The sequence below is a fragment of the Crocuta crocuta genome, unplaced genomic scaffold, assembly GCF_008692635.1.
Source record: "Crocuta crocuta isolate KB4526 unplaced genomic scaffold, BGI_CrCroc_1.0 scaffold574, whole genome shotgun sequence".
NCBI classification, from domain to species: domain Eukaryota; kingdom Metazoa; phylum Chordata; class Mammalia; order Carnivora; family Hyaenidae; genus Crocuta; species Crocuta crocuta.
The window spans coordinates 32,735-54,563 of NW_027531271.1; the positions used below are offsets into that span (position 1 = coordinate 32,735).

Consider the following 21,829-nt stretch of genomic DNA (forward strand, 5'->3'; position numbering starts at 1 on the left):
AGACAGTGCACTTCTAGAATATATATTTTAAACACACTTTAAAAAACAAATCAAATCTGTTTAAAATGCTGCAATGGTTTTTCATTCACTTTGAGTAATCTTGCCACAATCTTGCAGATGGCCTACAGACTCTGTTGGATCTAGTCACCCGATTACCTTTGTGATCTCATCTCCTACTACTTACTTGCCCCTTCACTCAGTCTTCTTCAGTCACACAAGCATCCTCACTCTTTTTTTTTTTTTAATGTTTATTTGTTTTGAGAGAGGGAGAGTGAGAGAGAGCTAGTGCGTGAGGGCAAATAGAGAGAGAGACACACACAGAATCTTAAGCAGGCTCCAGGCTCTGAGCTGTCAGCACAGAGCCTGACGCAGGACCCAAACTCACAAACTGTGAGATCATGACCTGAGCTAAAGTCAGACACTTAACTGACTGAGCCTCCCAGGCACCCTCAAGCATCCTCACTCTTTTGTTAACAAGCCAGGCACTTCACCTTGGTCCTTTGTACTGTTGTTGTTGTTTTTCTTTGCTTGGGAAGATCTTCCCCTGTATGTACATATTCCTCACTAGCTCAGCTGGTCCAAGCTTTTAGTAAATATTACCCTCTGGGTGAACCCCTGACTACTGCATTAAAATTGCAAGCCTTTCCCCTAATAATCCTAACTACCTTCACTCTGATATATTTTATGACAAACTATACCATTTAGTAGACATTCAAGTCCCATAAAAGCAAAGATTTTGGGTTTTGTTTGGTTTTTGTTTTGTATGTACACTGTTGTATTCCCAGACTGACAAAAATGTCTGCCACATGAGAGAAACTCAACTGGTAGTTGTCAAATGAATGAATGAATGAACGAATGAATGAATGACAAAACTTGGTGTTCTGGTAACCCAGGTTCCAGACCAAATACTTGCATTCTGTACAAGCTTTTTATTTCAACACAAAACTTTAAAATCATTTTGAACTTGATACCTTCAGATAGTTTTGGCGACCTGAGTTTTCCACTCGGCTTTTATACCAGGACTCATGAACAGTCCTACATTGCTGGTATCTTTCCCATTTGAAGATTCTCCCATTCATAGGCCATATGAGCCCATCATATATTTCAGCTGTAAAGAGATGTCCTTTTGGTGAGCCTTGTTTTTCTCAGGGCTATATCTTAATGAGGAACTTCATCTATCTAGAGGCAGTAAGTTGGGGAGTAAAAAGTGGATAGTGGAAAGCTAGTAAAATTCCAAACTTTTTTTTTCCTTGCGTTGTTTTATGTTTAAGAACAAAGGAGCAACCCCAACATCTGGGGAAATGTTGTTCTTGAAAGACAGTCTAGTTTCAATTAAGCCAGCAATAGTAAGCCAGCCCTCTGATGTTATGGATATTGACAATTGGTCTATTCACAATGGAAAGAAGTGGATGAATAGGAAAGGAATAGATGAATAAAGAAAATGCCAGTAGTATAAGAAATGGGAGGAAACTGGCTAGAGATTAATTCAGTTTCTGGATGTTTATTTGTCTCTGATTGCTATCTTAAAGTATGCATCCACCTGCATTCTTCAATGCTGATTTCATTCATGTGATGTTCTTGATCTTTTCTTTTTTCTGAGTTGAGGTTTGAGTTAAATCATTTGAATTGAATATGGAAGTAAAATACATTTTCTCGATCTGAAATAAATATTTTACCTGGAAGGAAAGACTTTTTCTTTCTCTTACACTTTCTTCTTTTTCTTTTTTTCCCCCTACCACCGTGCTTTTAGTTAAAAAGCCAAAGGTATGGAATTACCATACATGCTCTGAGGATGAAGCTGTATGCCCACAAGACTGGAACCACATCAGAAATAATTGCTTCTTTCAATCTGAACATGAAAAAACTTGGATGGATAGCCAAGAAGCCTGCATAGTCTATCATGGATCTCTGGCCATATTCAACTCCAGGAATCAAGTGGTTAGATTTCTCCTTTGCAAAACAAATCTCATTTAATTTATTGGGTAGCTATTATATGACAGGTATACCTCAAAGTTGTGATGTATCAGCCAACAAAACAAAGATTTTTGCCTTTATGGAGCTTTCACCCCCCAAAAAGAGACAGAGAATACAATCATAATAAATATGTTAAATTACATAGTATTTTAGAAGTTAGTGTGTATATATATATATATATATATACGTATATATGTGTATATATGTATATATATACGTATATATATATACAGGATTTATGCATATGATATATGTGAATATGATATGTGACTATGATATGATCTAGATATACATAGATTATACATAAGCAATATATGAAGGTCCTAGGTGAGTAGGCTGCAAATAAGATAGTCTTATCTCATTGAGATGATGGCACTGAGGAAAACTGTAAAGCAGTTAGAAAGTTTGTCAGAGGAATATCAGGGGGAATGAGCTTCCCAGGAAGAAGAAACATCTAGAGCATTAAAGTAGGTATATGCCTGGAATATTCAAGGAACAGAGAAAAAAAACCAGCCAGTGTGCCTAGAATGAGGGACTGAGTGAGGAATGTGGATGATTAGGGTCTTTGAGGCTATTGTTAATACTTCGGTTTTCCTCCAAGTAAAATAGGAAGATATTGCAGAGCTATGAACAAAAGTGAAACATGATTTGACTTAAGTTTTAGAAGGATCATTTGCTCTGCCAAGCTGATGGGTGGCAAATATCAAAGCAGAGTGCCATGTTAGAGGGCTCTTACAATAACCCTAGCAAGAGAAAAATGGACCCGAAAAAGGACCATAGCTTTGGGGGTAGTGTGAATGAGAAAACTAGGAGCGACCCATGACAACACCCTGTATTTCATAAAAGGAAACTTTGATGCCCCTTTTGGGAACTTCTTCATATTGGATTGGACTGAAAAAGCTCAATGCAAGAACACCCTGGAGGTGGATAAATGGAGATACATTTAGCTATTGGTAAGCCTTAATAACATTTATCATGAAATGTGTTAAGTATATAGTAAGGATTCTAAGTCTGTAATCAGCTACTCCTATAGTTTCCTCCACATTATGTCCCCAAAAGACTGTCAGTATATGGACATATGGATATATTCAGACAAATATATAGTCTTTAGTCAGGGTTTGGCATCAAATATCAACTACTTCTATAAGGTAAGTTGGGCTGTATATACAACATCTATACTACAAGTGTTCTTTTTCTCCTAGACTAGATAAAAATCTAACTAGTTTGATCCTTGTCTGTTTCCTCTTGAGTTTTCCCTTTGTTTGTTTGTTGTTGCTTTGGTATGTCATTGATAGGGGAGTCTGAGAAAGCATACTCAAGCTTAGACTTACCACCCACTGGTGTCCTGAAATGGAAGGGAATGAATGAGAAAGAGAAAATGTATGCTCTATTTTCAAAAAATTGACCTTTGTCTAAAATTCTTGAACTTCTCCATGTTCCTTACCTCGAAGAGAACTGATTGTACCTCTTGACTCTATTTTTGCTTTTGAAACATTTAAGACATTTTCCAACTTTAGAGAGGAGAAAGGAAAAGAATATTGAGTTCCCCATGGAGGGAACCTCTAGCTACGTTCTATTTAGTACATACTTAAGTAGGTATTGTATTACTTTTATGACATATTGTGCTAGATATTATATGAGGCATATGACATGATAAAGAAAACAGCAGGCCTTTCGAAAAATAGAGAGACTTCTCCTGTTATTATTGTATTTTTATCCAACTTGACGTGAAAATACCCACACAATGATTTGAGGATAATAATATAGCCAACTTTAAAAAGTGTAAGAAAAAGTAGGACATAAATGAAACTTTCTGAATATCAGATCTAATACTTATTTTCTTGAGAGAAAATATTGGCAGTTTAATACAATATTATATATTTTACATAGTCCCATAAAAAAAAAAAAAAGATGAGGGGCGCCTGAATGGCTCAGGCAGTTGAGCGTCCAACTTCGGCTCAGGTTATGATCTCACAGTTCGTGGATTTGAGCCCGGCGTCAGGCTCTGTGCTGTATGCTTGCTCGGAGCCTGGAGTCTGTTTCAGATACTGTGTCTCCTTCTCTCTCTGCCCCTCCCCAACTCACACTCTGTCTTAATCCATCTCTCAAAAATAAATGTAAAAACAATTTTTTTTAAAAGATGAGGAAGGAGTAAAAATAGAAGCTGGTGTATTAGCGGCACCTGGGTGGCTCAGTCGGTTAAGCATTGGACTTGAGGTCAGGTCATGATTTCACAGTCTGCAAGTTTGAGCCCTGAGTCGGGCTCTGTTCTGACAGCTCAGAGCCTGGAGCCTGCGTCCGATGTTGTGTCTCCCCTCCCTCTGTCCCCTGTACCCACCATGCTCTGTCTCTCTCTGTCTCTGAAAAATGAATAGTGTATTGGTTTGCTAAGTCTCCTGTAACAAATACCACAGACTGGACAGTGTAAACAACAGTTCTGGAGGCAAGATGTGCCAGATCAAGACGTCGGGAGGGTCGATTTCTTCCGAGGCCTCTCCCTTTGGCTTGTAGATGGCCATCTTCTCCTGTGTCTTCACACAGCCTTCCCTCTGTGCACATGCCTGGCTGGGTCCAAGCTTCTTCCTAGGAGGACACCAGTAATATTGGATTAGGGGTCACTCTTAATTTTTTTAACATTTTATATATTTTTGAGAGAGAGAGAGAGAGATAGTGTGAGCAGGGGAGGGTCAGAGAGAGAAGGAGTCACAGAATCTGAAGAAAGGCTCCAAGCTCTGAGCTAGCAGTCAATCCAGAGCCTGACGCTGAGCCAGAAGCCATGAACTGTGAGATAATGACCTGAGCCGAAGTCGGACGCTCAACCGACTGAGCCATCCAGGCACCTCAGGGCTCACTTTTAAGACCTCATTGTAACTTCATCACCTCTTCAAGCATATTCTCTCTTAATACAGTTATATTGTGAGCTACTATGGGTTGGGTTAGGTCATAAACATATGAACTGGGAGAGGTGCGTGATTAAGATCATAACAATTGACACTAGGGTATGTGAAGGCACAGAAATACACCTGTATTTTGGAGGTAAGCTGGATACATTTTTGAAGGTAACCTAGAAATTAGGAAGGTTACACCAGCGTTACAAAGTTCCCCCAAAATGAAGTGCTAAAAGCATTTTAATTGCCATGTAACCAGCTAGTTATCAGAGAAACATTCTATTTTTCTTTTTCTCAGTCTGAGTTTTCAATTTCATATGTTCCATATGACCTACTATCCAAACTTAGAAAATCCTTTCTAGATATTTCACTTATGATTATGATTACATCTATCATAGTCCATCAAGTTAATATCTATTTCACTATTACTATGGTAAAGGTTTCAACAAATGGATTAGTGAACACTATTTCAGCCTTAAGACATATCAATGTTTTAAATGTGTGCAGGAGGGGGTTCAGTAAAATATCAGTCACACTCTCCCTGTATGTGATCTTTAAATGGCTGACTATATTTACTTATTCTTATTTCAATGTATTAAAGTAGACTCTAATCCTTCACAAAGTTATTTTCCATGTTTACTACATTATAAAATGGCATAAAGCTCCAGGATTCTTGGCTGTGTTACTGCAGTGAAGTTGCCTGCTGTTCATTTCTTCCCACACTCCCCTCCTGTGGTGACATTTGAAGGCTGAAATGGAGAGAAGCAGCTCGTTTCATCACTCTACTCCTTTTACATTGCACATTTTGGCTTGGTTTTGTTTTTCTATTTTTTTTTAATGTTTATTCATTTTTGAGAGACCGAGAGAGGCAGAGCGCAAGCAAGGGAGGGGCAGAGAGAGGAGACACAGAATCTGAAGCAGGCTCCAGGCTCTGAGCTGTCAGCACAGAGCCCCACACAGGGCTCAAACCCATGAACTGTGAGATCGTGACCTGAGCGGAAGTCTGGCGCTGGGCCTTCTGAGCTACCCAGGCGCCCCTGCATCACACATTTTGAAACATAATCAGCAAAGCTACATATTTTAGGCTGTGCCTAATTATTTTTCATGGGTTTCAGTAAATTAATCTCCTTATTTTGTTCCAGGTTCAAGATTGGAGGAAGTGGAATGTGTGCCTTCATGTTTCAAAAGAGCATAAGCAGTGCCAGTTGCAATAATACAATGAAATATATATGTAGCAGAGGACCCCTTTGTTTTAGATAAAGGGTCCCTCTGTAATAGAGCAAATAAAGTAATTCAAGAAAAACTTCTTTTATGCCTTGTAAATTCATATGGATACATTGTTCTTTTCATCAGACATATGTTTTAAGTTGCTTGATGAAATTTTCAATGACTTTTAGCTTCATTTAAATAATAATTTAAGACCTCAAGAAACTAAACTGAATTTTTCATGACGTTGCTAAGCCACACTATGGGTATAATGGTGGTCTTGGTCACAGCTGATTCAATAGCATGTGTCAGTGGAACAGATTGGAGGATAAAGAGAAGGGAGTGAAAGACTCCTCTACTCCTCTGACATTCAATTACATCTGCCTACAAGAGATAAGAGATGAGGCATGGAGTGAGCATTGGATGTTCCACTCAGTCCCCAGCGGTATGTAGCGGTATTCATTTAGAATTTGGAAAGAAGTTCCATGGGTGAGGTATTCAGAGATTAATTAGGGTTTCTTACTTCACATCACCATCAAAGACAAAATCCCCTGAAAATATATCCAGAGCCAGGTACAATTTTTCACGATTTCCTAGATCTTTATTCAAATTACTGACCAGAGGAATTCTATCACATGGATTCGATGTTGTTGAAACCACTGAAGGAATCAGGCTCTGGGAAGTGAGTCATGCTAAAGAAAACTCATGAATATTTAGAGAGTAGAATGTGAAGGAAGAAGTTCTGGTGATTTGAAGAAGTCATGGAGATCTCTCTGATCTTTCACAAAGCCATGGGATTTAAAGCCCAGGTTATATGTATTTTTTAAAGTTTATTTTTGAGAGACAGTGTGAGTGGGGGAGGGGCAGAAGAGAGGGAGAGAGAATCCAAGCAGATTCCTTGCTGTTAATGCAGAGCCCAACATGGGGCTCGAACCCACGAAACCATAAGATCATGACCTGAGCTGAAACTAAGAGTCACCCAGGTGTCCCTGGATCCAAGATCATATATATTAAAATAGGAATCTGAGGGGCAGAGGGAGGGGGTCAACATCTAGTTTTCATTATAAATCTGTGCGCATTTTAATATCTTAGTCTCTATTTTCTTTCTTTTTACATTTACAAACACAATGAGTGGTGAGATATTCTCAAAAGAGAAATATTCTCAAGTTTTTCTAAAACAAATGAGCCAATGAAAGCTTAGATTATTTGTAGGTTTTCTTAAACTACTCAATTGCCTCCATTGGACTTAGAGGAGGAAAAAAAAACAGTAATCGCAATGCAAACTGTGAATCTTGCATATATGGGCATGCAAGATTATAAGTGTGCATGTAAGGGGAGAAAGGTTCTTCAAGTTCACTAAACATCTACTATGTCCTTTCTGTGTCCAGTGTACTTCATGCCACCTCATTTAATAGCCTTCCAAACACAATGAGGAAGGTATGTGTTTCAACAAGACCTATAAAGAAAGCCAATGACAAGAGTTCATGGAACTTTCCAGAAGTCAAAAAGACTAGCAAATTCTGGACCTGAGATTAGAATCAGGTCTTCCTGATTCCAAAGGTGACTCCAAAAGTCCACAAGGCATGGGCCAACCATACTGAAGGTATTCAAGCCTCCAGCATGATTAAGTAAAACTTAAGGAATGCTTGCTAGTGTCTGTATATAAGCTTCTCAGTCTTACAGAAATGAACAGAGGGATGGCTATGCACAGAAAGCTGAGGCATGCACACATTTTGGTTGTCGTAATTGGGCAAATTTATATAACAAATCTAGAGAAAAGTACTGACTCTAACCAATAAGTGGATCAGTGATCCAACCAGTGAATGACTTCGAGATACAAAGTTTTCAAAGCATAATACAGGGGTGCCTGGGTGGCTCAGTCAGCTAAACATCCGATTTTGGTTCAGGTCATGATCTCACGGTTCGTGGGTTCGAGCCCCTCGTCGGGCTCTGTGCTGACAGCTCAGAGCCTGGAGCCTGTTTCAGATTCTGTGTCTCCCTCTCTTTCTGACCTTCCCTTGCTGACTCTCTCTCTCTCAGAAATAAATAAAACACTAAAAAATAAATAAAAGCATAATACAGCTTCATACAAAATCTTCAAGGAATATATAGTTCTATTTTAGTTCATATGTATGCTATAATTCATAAGTAGATTTTAAGGGGATAAATGTACCAGAATGTGTGTGTGTATGGATGGATGAATAGATAGAAATAGATGATAGATAGATAGATAGATAGATGATAAATAGAAATTGATAGATAATAAAGATAAGAGAGAAAGAGAAAGAAAGAAAGAAAGAAAGAAAGAAAGAAAGAAAGAAAGAAAGAAAGAAAGAAAGAAAGAAAGAAAGAAAAAGAAAGAAAGAAAGAAAGAAAGAAGGAAGGAAGGAAGGAAGGAAGGAAGGAAGGAAAGGAAAGGAAAGGAAAGAAGAAGGAAGGAAGGAAGGAAGAATTTGACATAAATGCCAGGCAATGATTATTGTAAGCATTCTCCATGTAGTACCTCATTTGATCATTGTAACATTCCTGCAGGTAAGTATAATTTTTCTCTCAATTTTGCAGAAGGGAGAACTGAGTGAGCATCAGAGTTTCAATAGCTTTCTAAAGGTCACACAAATAATAACTGCATTTGAACCTATAGAGACTGAATATGTGTGTGAGGGGGTAATTACTATTAATGATTTGGGTTTCTATAAAAATGAGAATTGAGATAAGTCCAAAAAAGCATATGGAGTGCTATAAGATGATGAATATTATTTTCCATGTGTTACACTCAATATGCCACGTAGGATACTCTTCTTATTTAAAGACAAAAATATTTTGCCAATTTCATGACACTCCCTTGCTCATGGATGAGTCAACTTCCCACTTTTATCCTAACGAGTCTGTCTGCTTTTATCTCTGATCTGAATCAATTTGACTATTTACTCATACCACATCTCCTTGATTCAAATGAGTGCTGACTGAAAATTTTCCATTACCGTGAGATAAAAGCCTGCTCATTATTACTAATGTGTGGAGGTAACCTTCCAGTTCTCTCCTATTAATCTGGACCAATCGCAGCTGCCATGGTCACCCAAGCGCTGCGTGATGGGAAGCATGATAACTAGACATGCAGGAAAAGTAAGTTTCGTTGGGTGAAGGAGAATGAAGGGAAAATAAATAAAAACCAAAATATAGGACAGTCTAGAAATGCTGACCTCTTTCCTAAGGGAGAAAAACTACTCAAGTTTATAAGGTGGAGGAAGGGGTGCCTGGGTGGCTTAGTCGGTTAAGCGTCCGACTTTCGCTTAGGTCATGAACTCGCGGTTCGTGGGTTCGAGCCCCGCGTCGGGCTCTGTGCTGACTGCCAGCTCAGACCCTGGAGCCTGTTTCAGTCTGTGACTCCCTCTCTCTCTGACCCTCCCCTGCTCACGCTGTCTCTCTCTCTATCCCCTAGAAATAAATAAAGCATTAAAAATTTTTTAAAAAAATAAGGTGGAGGAAGCAGTCTGTAAAGTATGCAAGATTTTGGGAGAACATGTGGAGTTTTGTATCTGTAAGAGCAAGCATGAGCTTGTGTATATGAAGATATTTAGAGCGATTTTTACGGTGTGTGCATCATATCCCAATAAAAAGGTTTTTGAAAATGCATTTTTACAACATAGAAAAGTTACTTGCCACAGTTTTGCCCAATCCTGTATCCGAGATTGCTTTCACTCTCTCCACCAGCACAGACCAAGGAGGGGTAGACATAGCTGATGTCTTGCTAAAGTGAATGAAGATCTTTCTAAATGTTTGTGTTTGGGTCAGGTGGATTTTCAGAATCATTTGGTGTCCAGTGTCTTTGTTTCCCCAATATCATCTCGATAAAAGTTGAGAAAATCTGGAAGGTGGCTTGAAGATACTTTGTAAGGCTGAAAAGGGCTTTTGAAGTGTAAGGATTGACTGAGCCCTAAAAATTATGCTAATTTTAAGTGGACTGAAATACAAATGGGGAAACTAACAAATGAGAAAAACAAGGCACGATGAAACAAAACAAAACCGCACCATTCACAGCAATTGATAGGGTTTCTGTTAGACAACATGAGTGAACCATTTTGCCAAATTACATGACCAGAATAGGAAACCTTTCAAAACTTCAAGATATGTCAGTGAAGAGAAACAGATCATTTCTGCAGTTTACCAGTATGAATTCCCCTAGCAGCTATCCAGCGATTCTCTTAATAAATAAATCTAGTAATCCTAGAAGTTGAGGAGACTTCAGGAGTCAGTAAAACTTCTCACTTCCTGTGACATGTCTAGCTCCAACATTTCCAGTAATTTCTATGCCAGAATACTTGTAGTGATAACATCTCTATCTTACAAGGCAGACTGTTTCAGTTCCAAGCAATTTTAATTAGAAGTGTCTTCAGTAAATGTAATGTATTATTCACTTAAAAGCAGTTCAAAAGCTAAATTTTGTTTTTTACCATGATAAAATAATTTCAGTGTTTCTTTGAGCCTGGCTTTCAAGTACTTATCATGCACACTCGAGACGCCTGGGTGATTTCTTTGGTGCTAGAACATGTAATAACTGTCCAAAGACCAGGTGGGAGGATGTAAAAGCAGAAATAAAACTTTCCTCGAATGCCTTTTCTTTCTTATAGCCCCACGCCTGCTGTATCTCCCAACTGCCCTGAGCCTTACTGCTCACTTAGCATTCATGGACACTCATACACACACACACACACACACACACACACACACACACACACACACGCTTACATGTACATAGAGTAACCTTGGATCTCCAAAGGGCTTTCTAGCAGTCCCTTATGTTGATTTCTCAAATCTATGTGTCTTTCCCATACCTCTGAACTATCCCCAGTATTTTTTAAGGGTGGAAGCAGAAATCTGTTCCAATTTTAGTATATGTGCTGCCGAAGCCAGCACAGGTGGAAGCAGAAATCTGGATTGCCATTTTCTCATCCACTAAGGAACTCGTTCAAGAATGGACTGCTAATAGGGGCNCCTCCCCTGCTCACGCTGTCTCTCTCTCTCTCTCTCTCTCCTAGAAATTAATAAAACATGAAAAAAAAAAAAAAAAAGAATGGACTGCTAATAGAATGACTAATTTTTCTTATCAGAATTTGTGTCCTTGTGACATGGAAGAATTCTCTTTGATATCATTGAAAAATAACAAAACAGGGACGCCTGGGTGGCTCAGTTAAGCGTTCGATTCTTGATTTCGGCTCAGGTCATGATCTCACGGTTCCTGAGTTGGAGCCCCACGTTGGGCTCAGTACTGATCCTGCAGAGTCTGCTTGGAATTCCCTTTATCTCTCTTTCTCTCAAAATAAATTTAATAAAAAAAGAAAGAAAAATAGTGGGACACGTGGGTGGCTTAGTTGGTCAAGTATCTGACTTTGGCTCAGGCCATGATCTCACGATTAGTGAGTCTGAACCGGGCGTCAGGCTCTGTGCTGACAGCTCAGAGCCTGGAACCTGCTTCGGATTCTTTATCTCTCTCTCTCTCTCTCTCTCTGCCTTCCCCTGCTCACACACAGTCTCTCTCTCTCTCTCAAAAAAAGTTTTTGTCAAAATTTTAAAAAGAAAAATAGCACAACAATAAATGGATGTGACAAGTAAAGAATTTAGATGTGTGGTATATACAGGAATCCCAGAAAGAGTGAAGTGAAGTGGAGTGACTTTTAGCCGTAGCAGAAGAAAAAGTATCATAACTGAAGAAAAAAACGAACCTAAAATTTGAAAAACACACACAGTAATGAGCAGAAAGATTAAAAGGATTTTTTGTAATTTGATAACAGCTTCTGAATTTCAAAACATCAAGAAAAAAGAGGAAATCTTGAAAGCCTTCCAAGAGAAGGAAAACACACAAATCAGATGAACTCTAAAATGAAAATCCTTAGTTTTTTTGCAGCAGCAGCAGCTACATGAAGACAATAGTGCAACTTTTCATGTTCATAAAGGAGAATGTTTTCATTCAAGTTTTTAATTCAGTCTATCAGATGTTTGAGCATATTTTCAGATGTAAAAAATTTAAAATTATTGCGACTCATCTCTCTACATGGATTCACAGAACACAAACTCGAACAAGCAAAACAAGAAGTAGGGCACAACAAAGGATTAAAAATACTGAGTACAAATAAGTGATTTTTATAATATTGCAATGACCTTGGATGAAATTATTAATCTCTCTGAGCATTAGTGTCTGCATTTATACAAGTAGGATTATTAATCCCCTTTTACAGAAGTTGTTATGAGGAATGAGACAGGTTTTCTGTGAAAAATGTTTAGTTCATTGCCTGATAAATATTCAGTGCTTAGGAAAAGGTAACTCAGCACATGTACACATGCCTATGCATATATGCATAAAATAAATAAGTAAAATTCAGAATAATTTAAAAAATTCTTTTAGTGTTTGCTTTCCATATTTTGGATATCTGATGTTTAGCACATATATGTTTATAATTTTGTTAGAAAGATCGAATTTTAAAATGTACCCTTGCAGGCTAGTCAGAAACCTTATTATGTTAGTTAATTCCTCTACTTCCTCTCCTCACGACCCCCATGGATTGTGATCATAACCTAAAAAGATTACCTTTTCCAAGTACTGGTTTTTTCATAGCCTTTAAGGTTGAATTCTGGGCCACAGGAGTTTCTCTGTGAGGTAGAAACAGAAAAGGGTTGCCGAAAGTAGTCTGTTGTGCTTATAACTCACAGTCTTGCATTCCAAGGTCAAGATGTCTCCTTAAATTAAAAAATTGACCTTCAGTCATGATACTGGATGAGGTCACTGATGCCTGGAGAACATGTAAAGTAGCTGGGGACCTGAGAAAGGTAACCCCTCTAAAATACAATAATTCCCAGAATATTCCAAGAAGAAAAATCAAAGAGTGATTCTGAGAAGTAAAACACAATAAAAATACTCAACAAGAATAGGAAAGCCAAGTGGAAATATTAAGTAAGGGAATGTATTTGAAATACAGGACACTTTGTAGAATTAATCAGGAGCATGGATGTTATGAAGAATTAATTAGCCTTGGGGTGCCTGGGTAGCTCAGTTGGTTAAGCGGACAACTTTGGCTCAGGTCATGATCTCACGGTTCATGGGTTTGAGCCCCACGTCAGGCACTGTGCTGACAGCTCAGAGCCTGAAGCCTGCTTTGGATTCTGTGTCTCCCTCTCTATCTTCCCCTCCCCAACTCAAGCTCTGTCTGTCTCTCAAAGGTAAACAAACATTATAATCATTTTTTAAAAAAGAGGATAAATTAGTCTAAAACATAGTAGAAAAGAAAACAAGATGGAAAATACAAAAGAAAAAGCTGAGCAATATGAAAAATGGAGGTAGAAATGCCAACTCTAGATAGTAAGAATCTGAGAAAGAGAGAGAGATGGAGAGAGAGAAAGAGAGAGAGAGAGGATATTGAGGTTAAATTAAAGAAAGCCAGACACAAAATTAAAATTAGTATTAGTATGGTGCCTGGGTGGCTCATTCAATTAAGCATCTGACTCTTGATTTAGGCTCAGGTCACGATCTTACTGTTCATGGGTTTAAGCCCAGAGTCAGACTCCATGCAAACAGCATAGAGCCTGCCTGGAATTCTCTCTCTTCCTCCCCTTATGCCCTTCCCCTGCTCTCTCTCTCTCTCTCAAAAATAAATATTTAAAACCCATAAATATTAAAATTTAATGAAGCATTTTGAAAACGATTCATCAATTGTTACAGGTTGAATTCTATCTCCCTGCAAACTCATAGGTTGGAGTCCAAACCCCCAGTATCTCAGAACGTGACCTTATTTTGAGATAAAGTCTTTTAAAATGAGGTCAGTGGGGGGTGGACCCCAATCTAGTATGACTGGTATTCTTATTAAAAGGGGAAATTTGGAGATAGACTTGCATACAGGGATAATGCCCTATCAACACGGTGATAACTATNAGTTCCTTTCCTTACAGCCCTCATGAAGATTTAACCCTGCCAATACCTTAGTTTCAGACTTCCAACCTCCAGAAACATGCACAATAAATATCTGTTATTTAAGCCACCTAGTACATGGGGCCTTGTTAAGGCAGTCCTAACAAACTAAACCACCTATGCATTTATCAACTTAGATAACAGAGAACAAATAGATTTTTAAAAAAGATAAAATGACAAAATGTAACGGGGAAAAAGAAATAATTAAAGTAAATATAGAAGGGGCACCTGTATACCTTGGTTAAGCACCCCGCTCTTGAATTTGGCTCAGGTCATGATCTCACGGTTGGTGAGATTGAGACCCGCTTTGGGGCCTCACTGGCCACAGGGAGTCTGCTTGGGATTTTCTCTCTCCCTCTCTCTGTCCCTACCCCACTTATGCACGTGCTCTCACTCTCTCTCAAAATAAATACACACTTAAAATAAAAGTAAAGTAAAATACATATGGAAACTGAAACAGTAATCAAAATAGAGTAAATCTACCAATCTTTTGAGGAACAGCTAATTCTTTTACATCTTTCTCCAAAAAAATACCACCACCACCACGCCAAAAAAAGATATCTTCTCAGTTCTTTCTGAGGCCAGTGAAAATTTCCTTTCAAAACAAGCTAAGGACAAAATAAAAAGAAATAGATTGTCTTATGAAATTAGTAGAAAATCTAAAAAAAAAATTAGTTAACTAAATATAAGAACATAGTCAAAAACTCATATTCACATGGATTTACTTTTGGAATGCTTTAGTATCAGAAAAGCAATAAATGCAGCCTGGCTACCTTGTTAACAGACTTAATAAGTAAAACCACATGACTGTTTATTCCAATTTTTAGTATATGTGCTACTGAAGTGAGCACTGACTATTCAACAAAAGCGTTTAAAGCATTTGATAACATTCAATGCCTATCTGGGATAAGTCCTCTTAGGAAACTAGGAATAGGAGACTACTTCGCTAAATTGCTAACATTATACATAAATTTATGCATTTTTATAAAGCTTAATAAAGTTTTATAGATTCCCTTTCAAGATCAAGAACAAGGAAAAGATTCTTATTCATTGGTACTGTTTAGCATCATATAGCAGTTGTAACCAGAGATACAATAAAGCAAAATACAAGTTAATTCTGTTGTATATTGTTTTTATATAATCAAATTGTCTAAAAATATTGCAGCTATATCTCTCCCATTAAAATCCTTTACTGGAGTGCCTGGGTGGCTCAGTCAGTGGAGCGGCCAATTTCAGTTCGGGTCATGATCTCTCGGTTTGTGAGTTTGAGACCCTCGTCAGGCTCTGTGCTGACAGCTCAGAGCCTGGAGCCTGCTTCACATTCTGTGTCTCCCTCTTTCTCTCTCTGCACCTCCCCTGTTCACACTCCATCTCCCTCCCTCTCTCAAAAATAAATAAACATTTTTTAAAAATTTAAGAATCCTTTCCCCTTTTGGAGCACCTGGGTCACTCATTCAGTTTTACATTGGACTCTTGATTTCGGCTCAAGTCATGATCTCAGTTTGTGAGATCAAGCCCCGTGTCAGACTCTATTCGGACAGTGTGAAGCCTGCTTGGGATTTTCTCTCTCTGTTTCTCTCTGCTCCTCCTCCACTTGCGCTCTTTCTCTTTCTCTCAAAAATAAAGTTTTTTTAAAAGTCACCTTCCCCTTTTGTTTTGATCATGAAACTGAAGGAAACCAGAATATGTACCCCAAAATATGTCTTTTTGACATAAAAAATATTCTGACATGAAAGCAATTAGGAAGCAGTAAACACAGGAGAAACTCACCCTATCCTCCACCTCTTCTACCTAAAGATATAAATTCTCCTTTTGCTACATGGATTCTTAGCACCCCCTAGAAAGCAAAACTTACTCCATTAGTTTCCTCTCTCGTATTTACCTTCCCACAGAGTGCCAGCTTTGGAAGACTCAAACTACTTTTCTTTCTGTTGTTACTTCTCTCCACAAGTATTGTTCTTTGTTGAAGATGCTAAGTAGGCTGGCTTTCTAAAACCCACTTTGAATTCCTCCTTCATTTTGGTTTCTCCCATGTGATGTGTTAGTAACTTGTTTTTCTCTTATTAATCTCTTTGTTAAAAGCTCAGCAGAAAACCTAAAGTGGCTGGAGGTGAAGTTTTGTCTCTCCTTTAAAAGCTAATAAATTTTCTAAGTTTTAATTTTTTTTAATGTTTATTTATTTATTTAGAGAGAGTGCACATGGTGGGGGTGAAGAGAAGCAGAGAGAGAGAGAGAGAGAGAAGGAATCCCAAGCAGGCTCCACACTGTCACCACAGAGCCTGACATGGGGCTTGATGTCATGAACCATGAGATCATGACCTGGGCTGAAATCAAGAGTTGGAACTTAATCAACTGAGTCACCCAGGCACTGCCTTTTTTAGTTATTCTTCACCAGGTCTGCTCTGCAATTCTGAACAGAGACAGAGAATATGAAAAAAAAATTGTTTTTTCAAATCCCTTTTTCTTAGAGTTGTTATTTAAATCCCAGTTAGTTAAAATACACTGTAACATTAGTTTCGTGTATACGATATAATGACTCGACACTTCCATACCTCACTCAGTGCTCATTCAGCAGTCGATGGACACTTGATCTGTTTCCATAAGCTTACTATTGTAGATAAGGCTGCTATCAACATTGGGGTAGATGTATCCCTTGGAATTTGTATTTTTCTATTTTTTGAGTAAATAGAATTGCTAGTAGTTCAACTGCAGGATCATGAGGTAGTTCCATTTTTAACTTTTTGAAGAAGCTCCATACTGTTTTCCACAGTGGCTGCATCAGTGTGCATCCCTACCAACAGTGTAAGAGAGGTCCCCTTTCTCTGCATCCTCCCCAATGCCTGTTGATTCCTGTGTTACTCATTTTAGCACATTGGGTGATATCTCATTGTAGTTTTGGTTTGTATTTCCCTGATGGTCATTGATGTTGAGCATCTTTTCATGTGCCTGTCTGCCATCTGTATGTCTTTGAGAAAATGTCTATTATGTCTTCTGCCCATTTTTATATTAGGTTATTAGATTTTTGGTTTTGAGTTATAGAAGTTCTTTATATATTTTGGAAACTAACCTTTTATCAGATATGCCATTTGCAAATTACTTCTCCCATTCCATTGGTTGCCTTTCAGTTTTATTGTTTCCTTCACTGTGCAGAAGCTTTTTATCTTGATGAAGTCACAATAGTTTATTTTTGTTTCTGTTTCCCCTTGCCACGGAAGTCATGTCTAGAAAGAAGTTGCTTTGGCTGATGTCGAAGTTACTGCCTGAGTAACTTCTAGTATTTTTATGATTTTAGGTCTCATATTTAGGTCTTTCATCCATTTTGAATGTATTCTTGTGTATGGTGTAAGAAAAGTGGTTTAGTTTCATTCTTTTGCATGTAGCTGACCAGTTTATCCAACAACAGTTGTTGAAAAGACTGTCTTTTTCCCATTGGATATTCTTTCCCACTTTGGCGAAGATTAATGGACCATATAGTTGTGGGTCTATTTCTGGGTTTTCTATTCTGTTTCATTGATCTATCTGTCGATTTTGTGCCCGTATCATACTGCTTTGATCACTATAGCTTTGTAATGTAGCTTGATGTCCAGAATTGTGATGCCTCTAGATTTGCTTTTCTTTGTCAGGATTGCTTTGGCTATTTGAGGTCTTTATTGGTTCCATATAAATTTTAGAATTGTTTGTTCTAGCTCTGTGTAAAATGCTGCTGACAGCATGCCTCCTCTTCTCTGCACAGTTTCTCTTCTTCCGGCTGCACTCTATTCCTGTCCCTCTGACATTTCCAGAAAAGACAGGTGGCTCCAGTTGCTACAAGCCCCACCACAGTTAGGATCACAGGCAGCACTGTCCTCCACACCACTGACAGGAAACCTCTGGACAACTGAGCTAAAACAGAGACTGGGGAGGTGGGAATACCAGGGTGAGAGAGTCCCTGTGTTCTTAGGAACACCATGGGGTTCTTGAGTCTGGGGGCAGGTGCTGGTGAACTAACCTGACATGACCCGGAAAACATATGTGTGTGTTTGTACAGACAGATCTGGACAGACACACAGGAGAGAGATGGTAGACAACTGGCAGAAGGTTAAATACTGGGTAGGTCTGCGTTCTGTGTATCATACCTGCAAATTTTCTGGAAGATTGAGGTTATTTAGAAGGAAATTTTTATATAGAGTGAAACTGGAAGCCCCCAAGGTGTCCTTTGGAAGGTGGATGCATAAACAGACTGTAGGGCATCCAGAAAACAGAATACTGTTTAGTGCTAGTAGAAGGGAGCTATCTGTACAGTCACTGTGGAGAGCACGTTGGACACTCCTCAAACACATAAAAACAGAACTACCACCTGATCCATCAATCCCACTTCTGGGTATGTATCCAAAGAAAATAAAAATATTAACTAAAAAAGCTAATGCAACCTTACATTTATGGCAGTATTATTTTACAATAGCCAAGATATGGAAAGAGCCCAAGCATCCACCAATGGATGAATGGATAAAGAAAAGAGTATATTTAAACAATGGTATGCTATTCAGCTATAAACAAGAAGGGAATCCAGGCATTTGCAACAATATGGATGCACCTTGAGGGCTTTGCTAATTGAAGTTAGTCACAAAAATGTAGGATCTCATGGATAAGTAAAATATAAAATGAGACAAAACACCTCCCCAAACCTCCAGAAAACCAGACAGCCCACTTCATACATGCAGAGAACAGATTGGTGGTTTCCAGAGGTGAGAGATGGGGGATGTAAAGGGTGAAGAGGGTCAAAAGGTACAAACTTCCAGTTATAAAATAAATAAGCCCCAGGGAGGTGTCATATAGCATGGAAACTGTAGTTAACTACTGGGTTGTGTGTTTGGAAGCTGGGAGAGAGTAGAGCTTACAAGTTCTGATCACAAGGAACTATGTAGGGTATTGGATATTAACAACTTACTGTCTGGGATGCTCAGAGCTCTTGGGGCTTGAATGGAGCAGACCACTCACCGGGAAGTTGGCTCTTGGCCTCCTTCCACTCTTGGAGGAGGGGGCTGGAGATGGAGCAAAAGAGGCCCCCCATGTCCCTGTCCTGGACGGTCACGTTGGACACCACTGCAAAGAGACCCGTTGTTGGCGACACTGTGAGGTTGGTCATGGAAGATACGGCCTGTCCCCTGAAGTCTCTCCACTCCACCTGGGGCTCTGGGTACCAGCCCTCCGAGGTGCACTCTGCCCTGATACCTTCACCCCAGCCAGCTTGTACTTGCATTCTGGGCTCAGAGCCCAGCCCTATGAGAAGAAACAGCCTTTCCAGCCTCTGCAACCATTACCACTCCTGATGGAAAATAACAGATCCTGAGAATTTCCAGCAGGTATTGAGGTTTTTCATGGACTACCTACTCTGTGTAATATTTATATGCTATATATGTTACCCTCTACCCAGAAAGCACAGGACAATACAGAAGAGGACCAGGAAGATCAAATACCTTTCCTGTATGGCAAAATCAGTGTCTTTTCCTCTCCATGTCTCTCTGTGTTTCTCTCTGCCTCTGTCTTTCCCTCCCTACCTCGACTCTCCTCTTACTGGGTCAGTGGAGAAAACAGAGCGAAATGGACTTAGAAAACAAGCCAGGTGTCCAGAACCTGCCTGTTCTGGTGCATTAGCACATGATGTGGGACATGCTCAGGCTTGTGCCATCAGGGGACGATCTGCAGCTGGGGGAGAAGCTCTAGGGGAGACCAGAAGGTCAGGGGCCCCAGTGGCAACCCTCACCTGCCACCCTCAGCCACAGTGTGGTGTTCTCAGACACCACATCATCTTTGAACTTGCAGTGGAAGGTCCCGTTATCGAACACAGTGATGTTGTGTACGGTCAGTGCGGCTCGGCTGTGGGTCAGCCCAGCAGTCAGAAAGATCGTCCTGGCCTGGTACTGCCTCATCTGCTCTTCAGGCACGTCCCTGCCTCCCTTGTGCGGGTGCACAGCTGGGGACTCCTGCTCCCTGTACCACCGCACCTCCATGTCCTCTGCGCTGATATTGAGGGACAGACGGCATTGCAACTCCACACTTTACCCCACCACAGCCAGGACTGGCTGGCCAGGTCCAAGGACATAGAAATCAGCTTTCCCTTATGAGGGCAGAACAGAAAGCATGGGTTAGGCCAGGTGAGAGGAGACAGGGGCCCAGCCGCCTTCCCCAGTGTTCCTCCCCCTCCCCTCCCCACCTGCCAGCCTGCTTAGGGTCCCCAGGGAAGGACTGCTAGGATCCAGCTCAGCCCCCTCCTGCCTTCCTGTCCATGCCACGGTTCCCTCCTAAGACGGGGTGAGGGTGGGTGGAGCCTCCTACTGGTTGCAGAGAGGCTGCAGGACAGGAGCAGCAGGAAGGCAAAGGTGATGCAGCCGCAGGGTGGCAAAATGTCTGGACCCTGTGTGTTTGCCATGCCTGCTAAGGACAGAGAGGCCTGAGCCCTGGTCATTGGAGACAGGGCAGGAGGGAGTTATTTTCTGTGTCTGTCTCTCAGTGTTTGTCTGTCTCTCTTGGTTTCTTTCTCTGTCTCTCTTTCACTGTCTCCTTCCTTCCTTCTTTCTTCTTTGTTTCTTTCTTTCCTTTCTTTCTCTCTCTCTCTCTCTCTCTCTCTTTCTTTCTGTTTCTGTCTCTCTGTGTTTCTGTCTCTATCTCTCTCCATCTCTGCCTCTGTCTCTCTCGGTTTATGTCTCTGTCTCTTCCTCTTTCTGTCTCTGCGTGTGCCTTTGTCTGTCTCCGTCTCTCTCCATCTCTGTCTCTATGTGTCTGTCTCTGTCTTTCCCAGTTTCTGTCTCTGTCTCTCTTTCTTATTCTCTGTCTCCTGTCTTGGTGAGAGATGAGTCACCACTAGGAGGCTAAAAGGAGTGAAGGAAACATGGCCAGAGGAGAGAAAGGTCCCTTTTCACTATCTTGGCCCCTCTTACTCGTGCACAAGTTATTCATCCTAGAGATGGAGACATAACAGTGGCCACCTGCTCTCATATCCACCTACTTGTGGATGAGGTTTCTTTTGTGGTCATGTGTCCACAGAGTTCCATGGACACAATCCCCTGTGAACTCACCCACTTGTGTAGAAGCGTTCCCTGACCTCTGGCTGTGCTCTGTTGTGGAACACCAGCAAGCTGGGGGAGAAAACCCACACCCTGGTCGGGTGACTCCAAGCCCAGAAGTACCTCTGTCGACCCCCTTACAGCCCAAGGAAACTTACAGCTGGAGGTGGAGGCACATGAGCCCCAAGGGCTCCTGGGCAGAGATGGCTTGAGGCCAGCATGCTCCTAAGCTTTATTATTTATGGTGAACTCAGCATCCAGAACAAGTGTCTTGAATCATGTACTGGTGTGGGTGATTCAACCCAGCACTGCCTTGCAGGATTGGCATGGGGGTGGGGGTATGCTGGCACATGCTCTCATTATCTTCCATGCTTGCCTTCCTTTGGTGAAGGCCACTGGGGCCTCCTTGTCACTCAAGAATAGGGAATGGGTGAAGAACACAGACATCTGGAGGAGTTCCTTTAAAGTAGAAAGTACTCACCTTGCCAAATAGTGCGACTGTAGAGTTACCCAGGGAGATTCTGGTGGCCTTGAGGGGATCAGTTGACTTCTCTGCAAGTTCCAGAAGGCTGTAGAACAAAGTTTGAGGCCATGATAGGAGAGGTGGGCAGCTGAGTTCCCCAGCTTCTGTAGAATCCTATTACTTTCTGTAAAAATGACAACGGCCTTTTTGGCAGTTGCAACAGAAAAAATAAATAAATGAAGGGCTTCTTAAGGGGTGTAGTTGACAGAACTGAATACACTGAGTGTTGAGGAGAAAG

General features: G+C 40.3%; 2 protein-coding genes across 4 annotated transcripts in view; one reads left to right on the forward strand and one right to left on the reverse strand.

The window, feature by feature from the left end:
• The window catches only part of LOC144237515 (C-type lectin domain family 2 member B-like), a 31,962-nt gene extending 25,793 nt beyond the window's left edge, over positions 1-6,169 (forward strand). For 2 of the 3 annotated variants that reach the window (XR_013336872.1, XM_077771188.1), the window contains exons 3-5: positions 1,751-1,938; positions 2,821-2,927; positions 6,005-6,169. Coding sequence is in view for 2 of the 3 variants with exons in the window: in XM_077771188.1 (XP_077627314.1) it covers positions 1,751-1,938; positions 2,821-2,927; positions 6,005-6,122 (413 nt within the window). In the remaining variant the exon portion in view is untranslated. The remainder of the gene's footprint in view (positions 1-1,750; positions 1,939-2,820; positions 2,928-6,004) is intronic. The other variant, XM_077771190.1, reaches the window with a different exon arrangement.
• On the reverse strand, positions 3,793-21,543 carry LOC144237516 (butyrophilin-like protein 10). Its single transcript, XM_077771191.1, is given in 5 exon segments — positions 3,793-4,557; positions 16,578-17,919; positions 19,003-19,284; positions 19,769-20,122; positions 20,341-21,543. Coding segments are annotated over 4 exon segments (978 nt in total). The 5' UTR covers positions 20,471-21,543; the 3' UTR covers positions 3,793-4,557; positions 16,578-17,707.
• Positions 21,544-21,829: the final 286 nt, after the last annotated feature.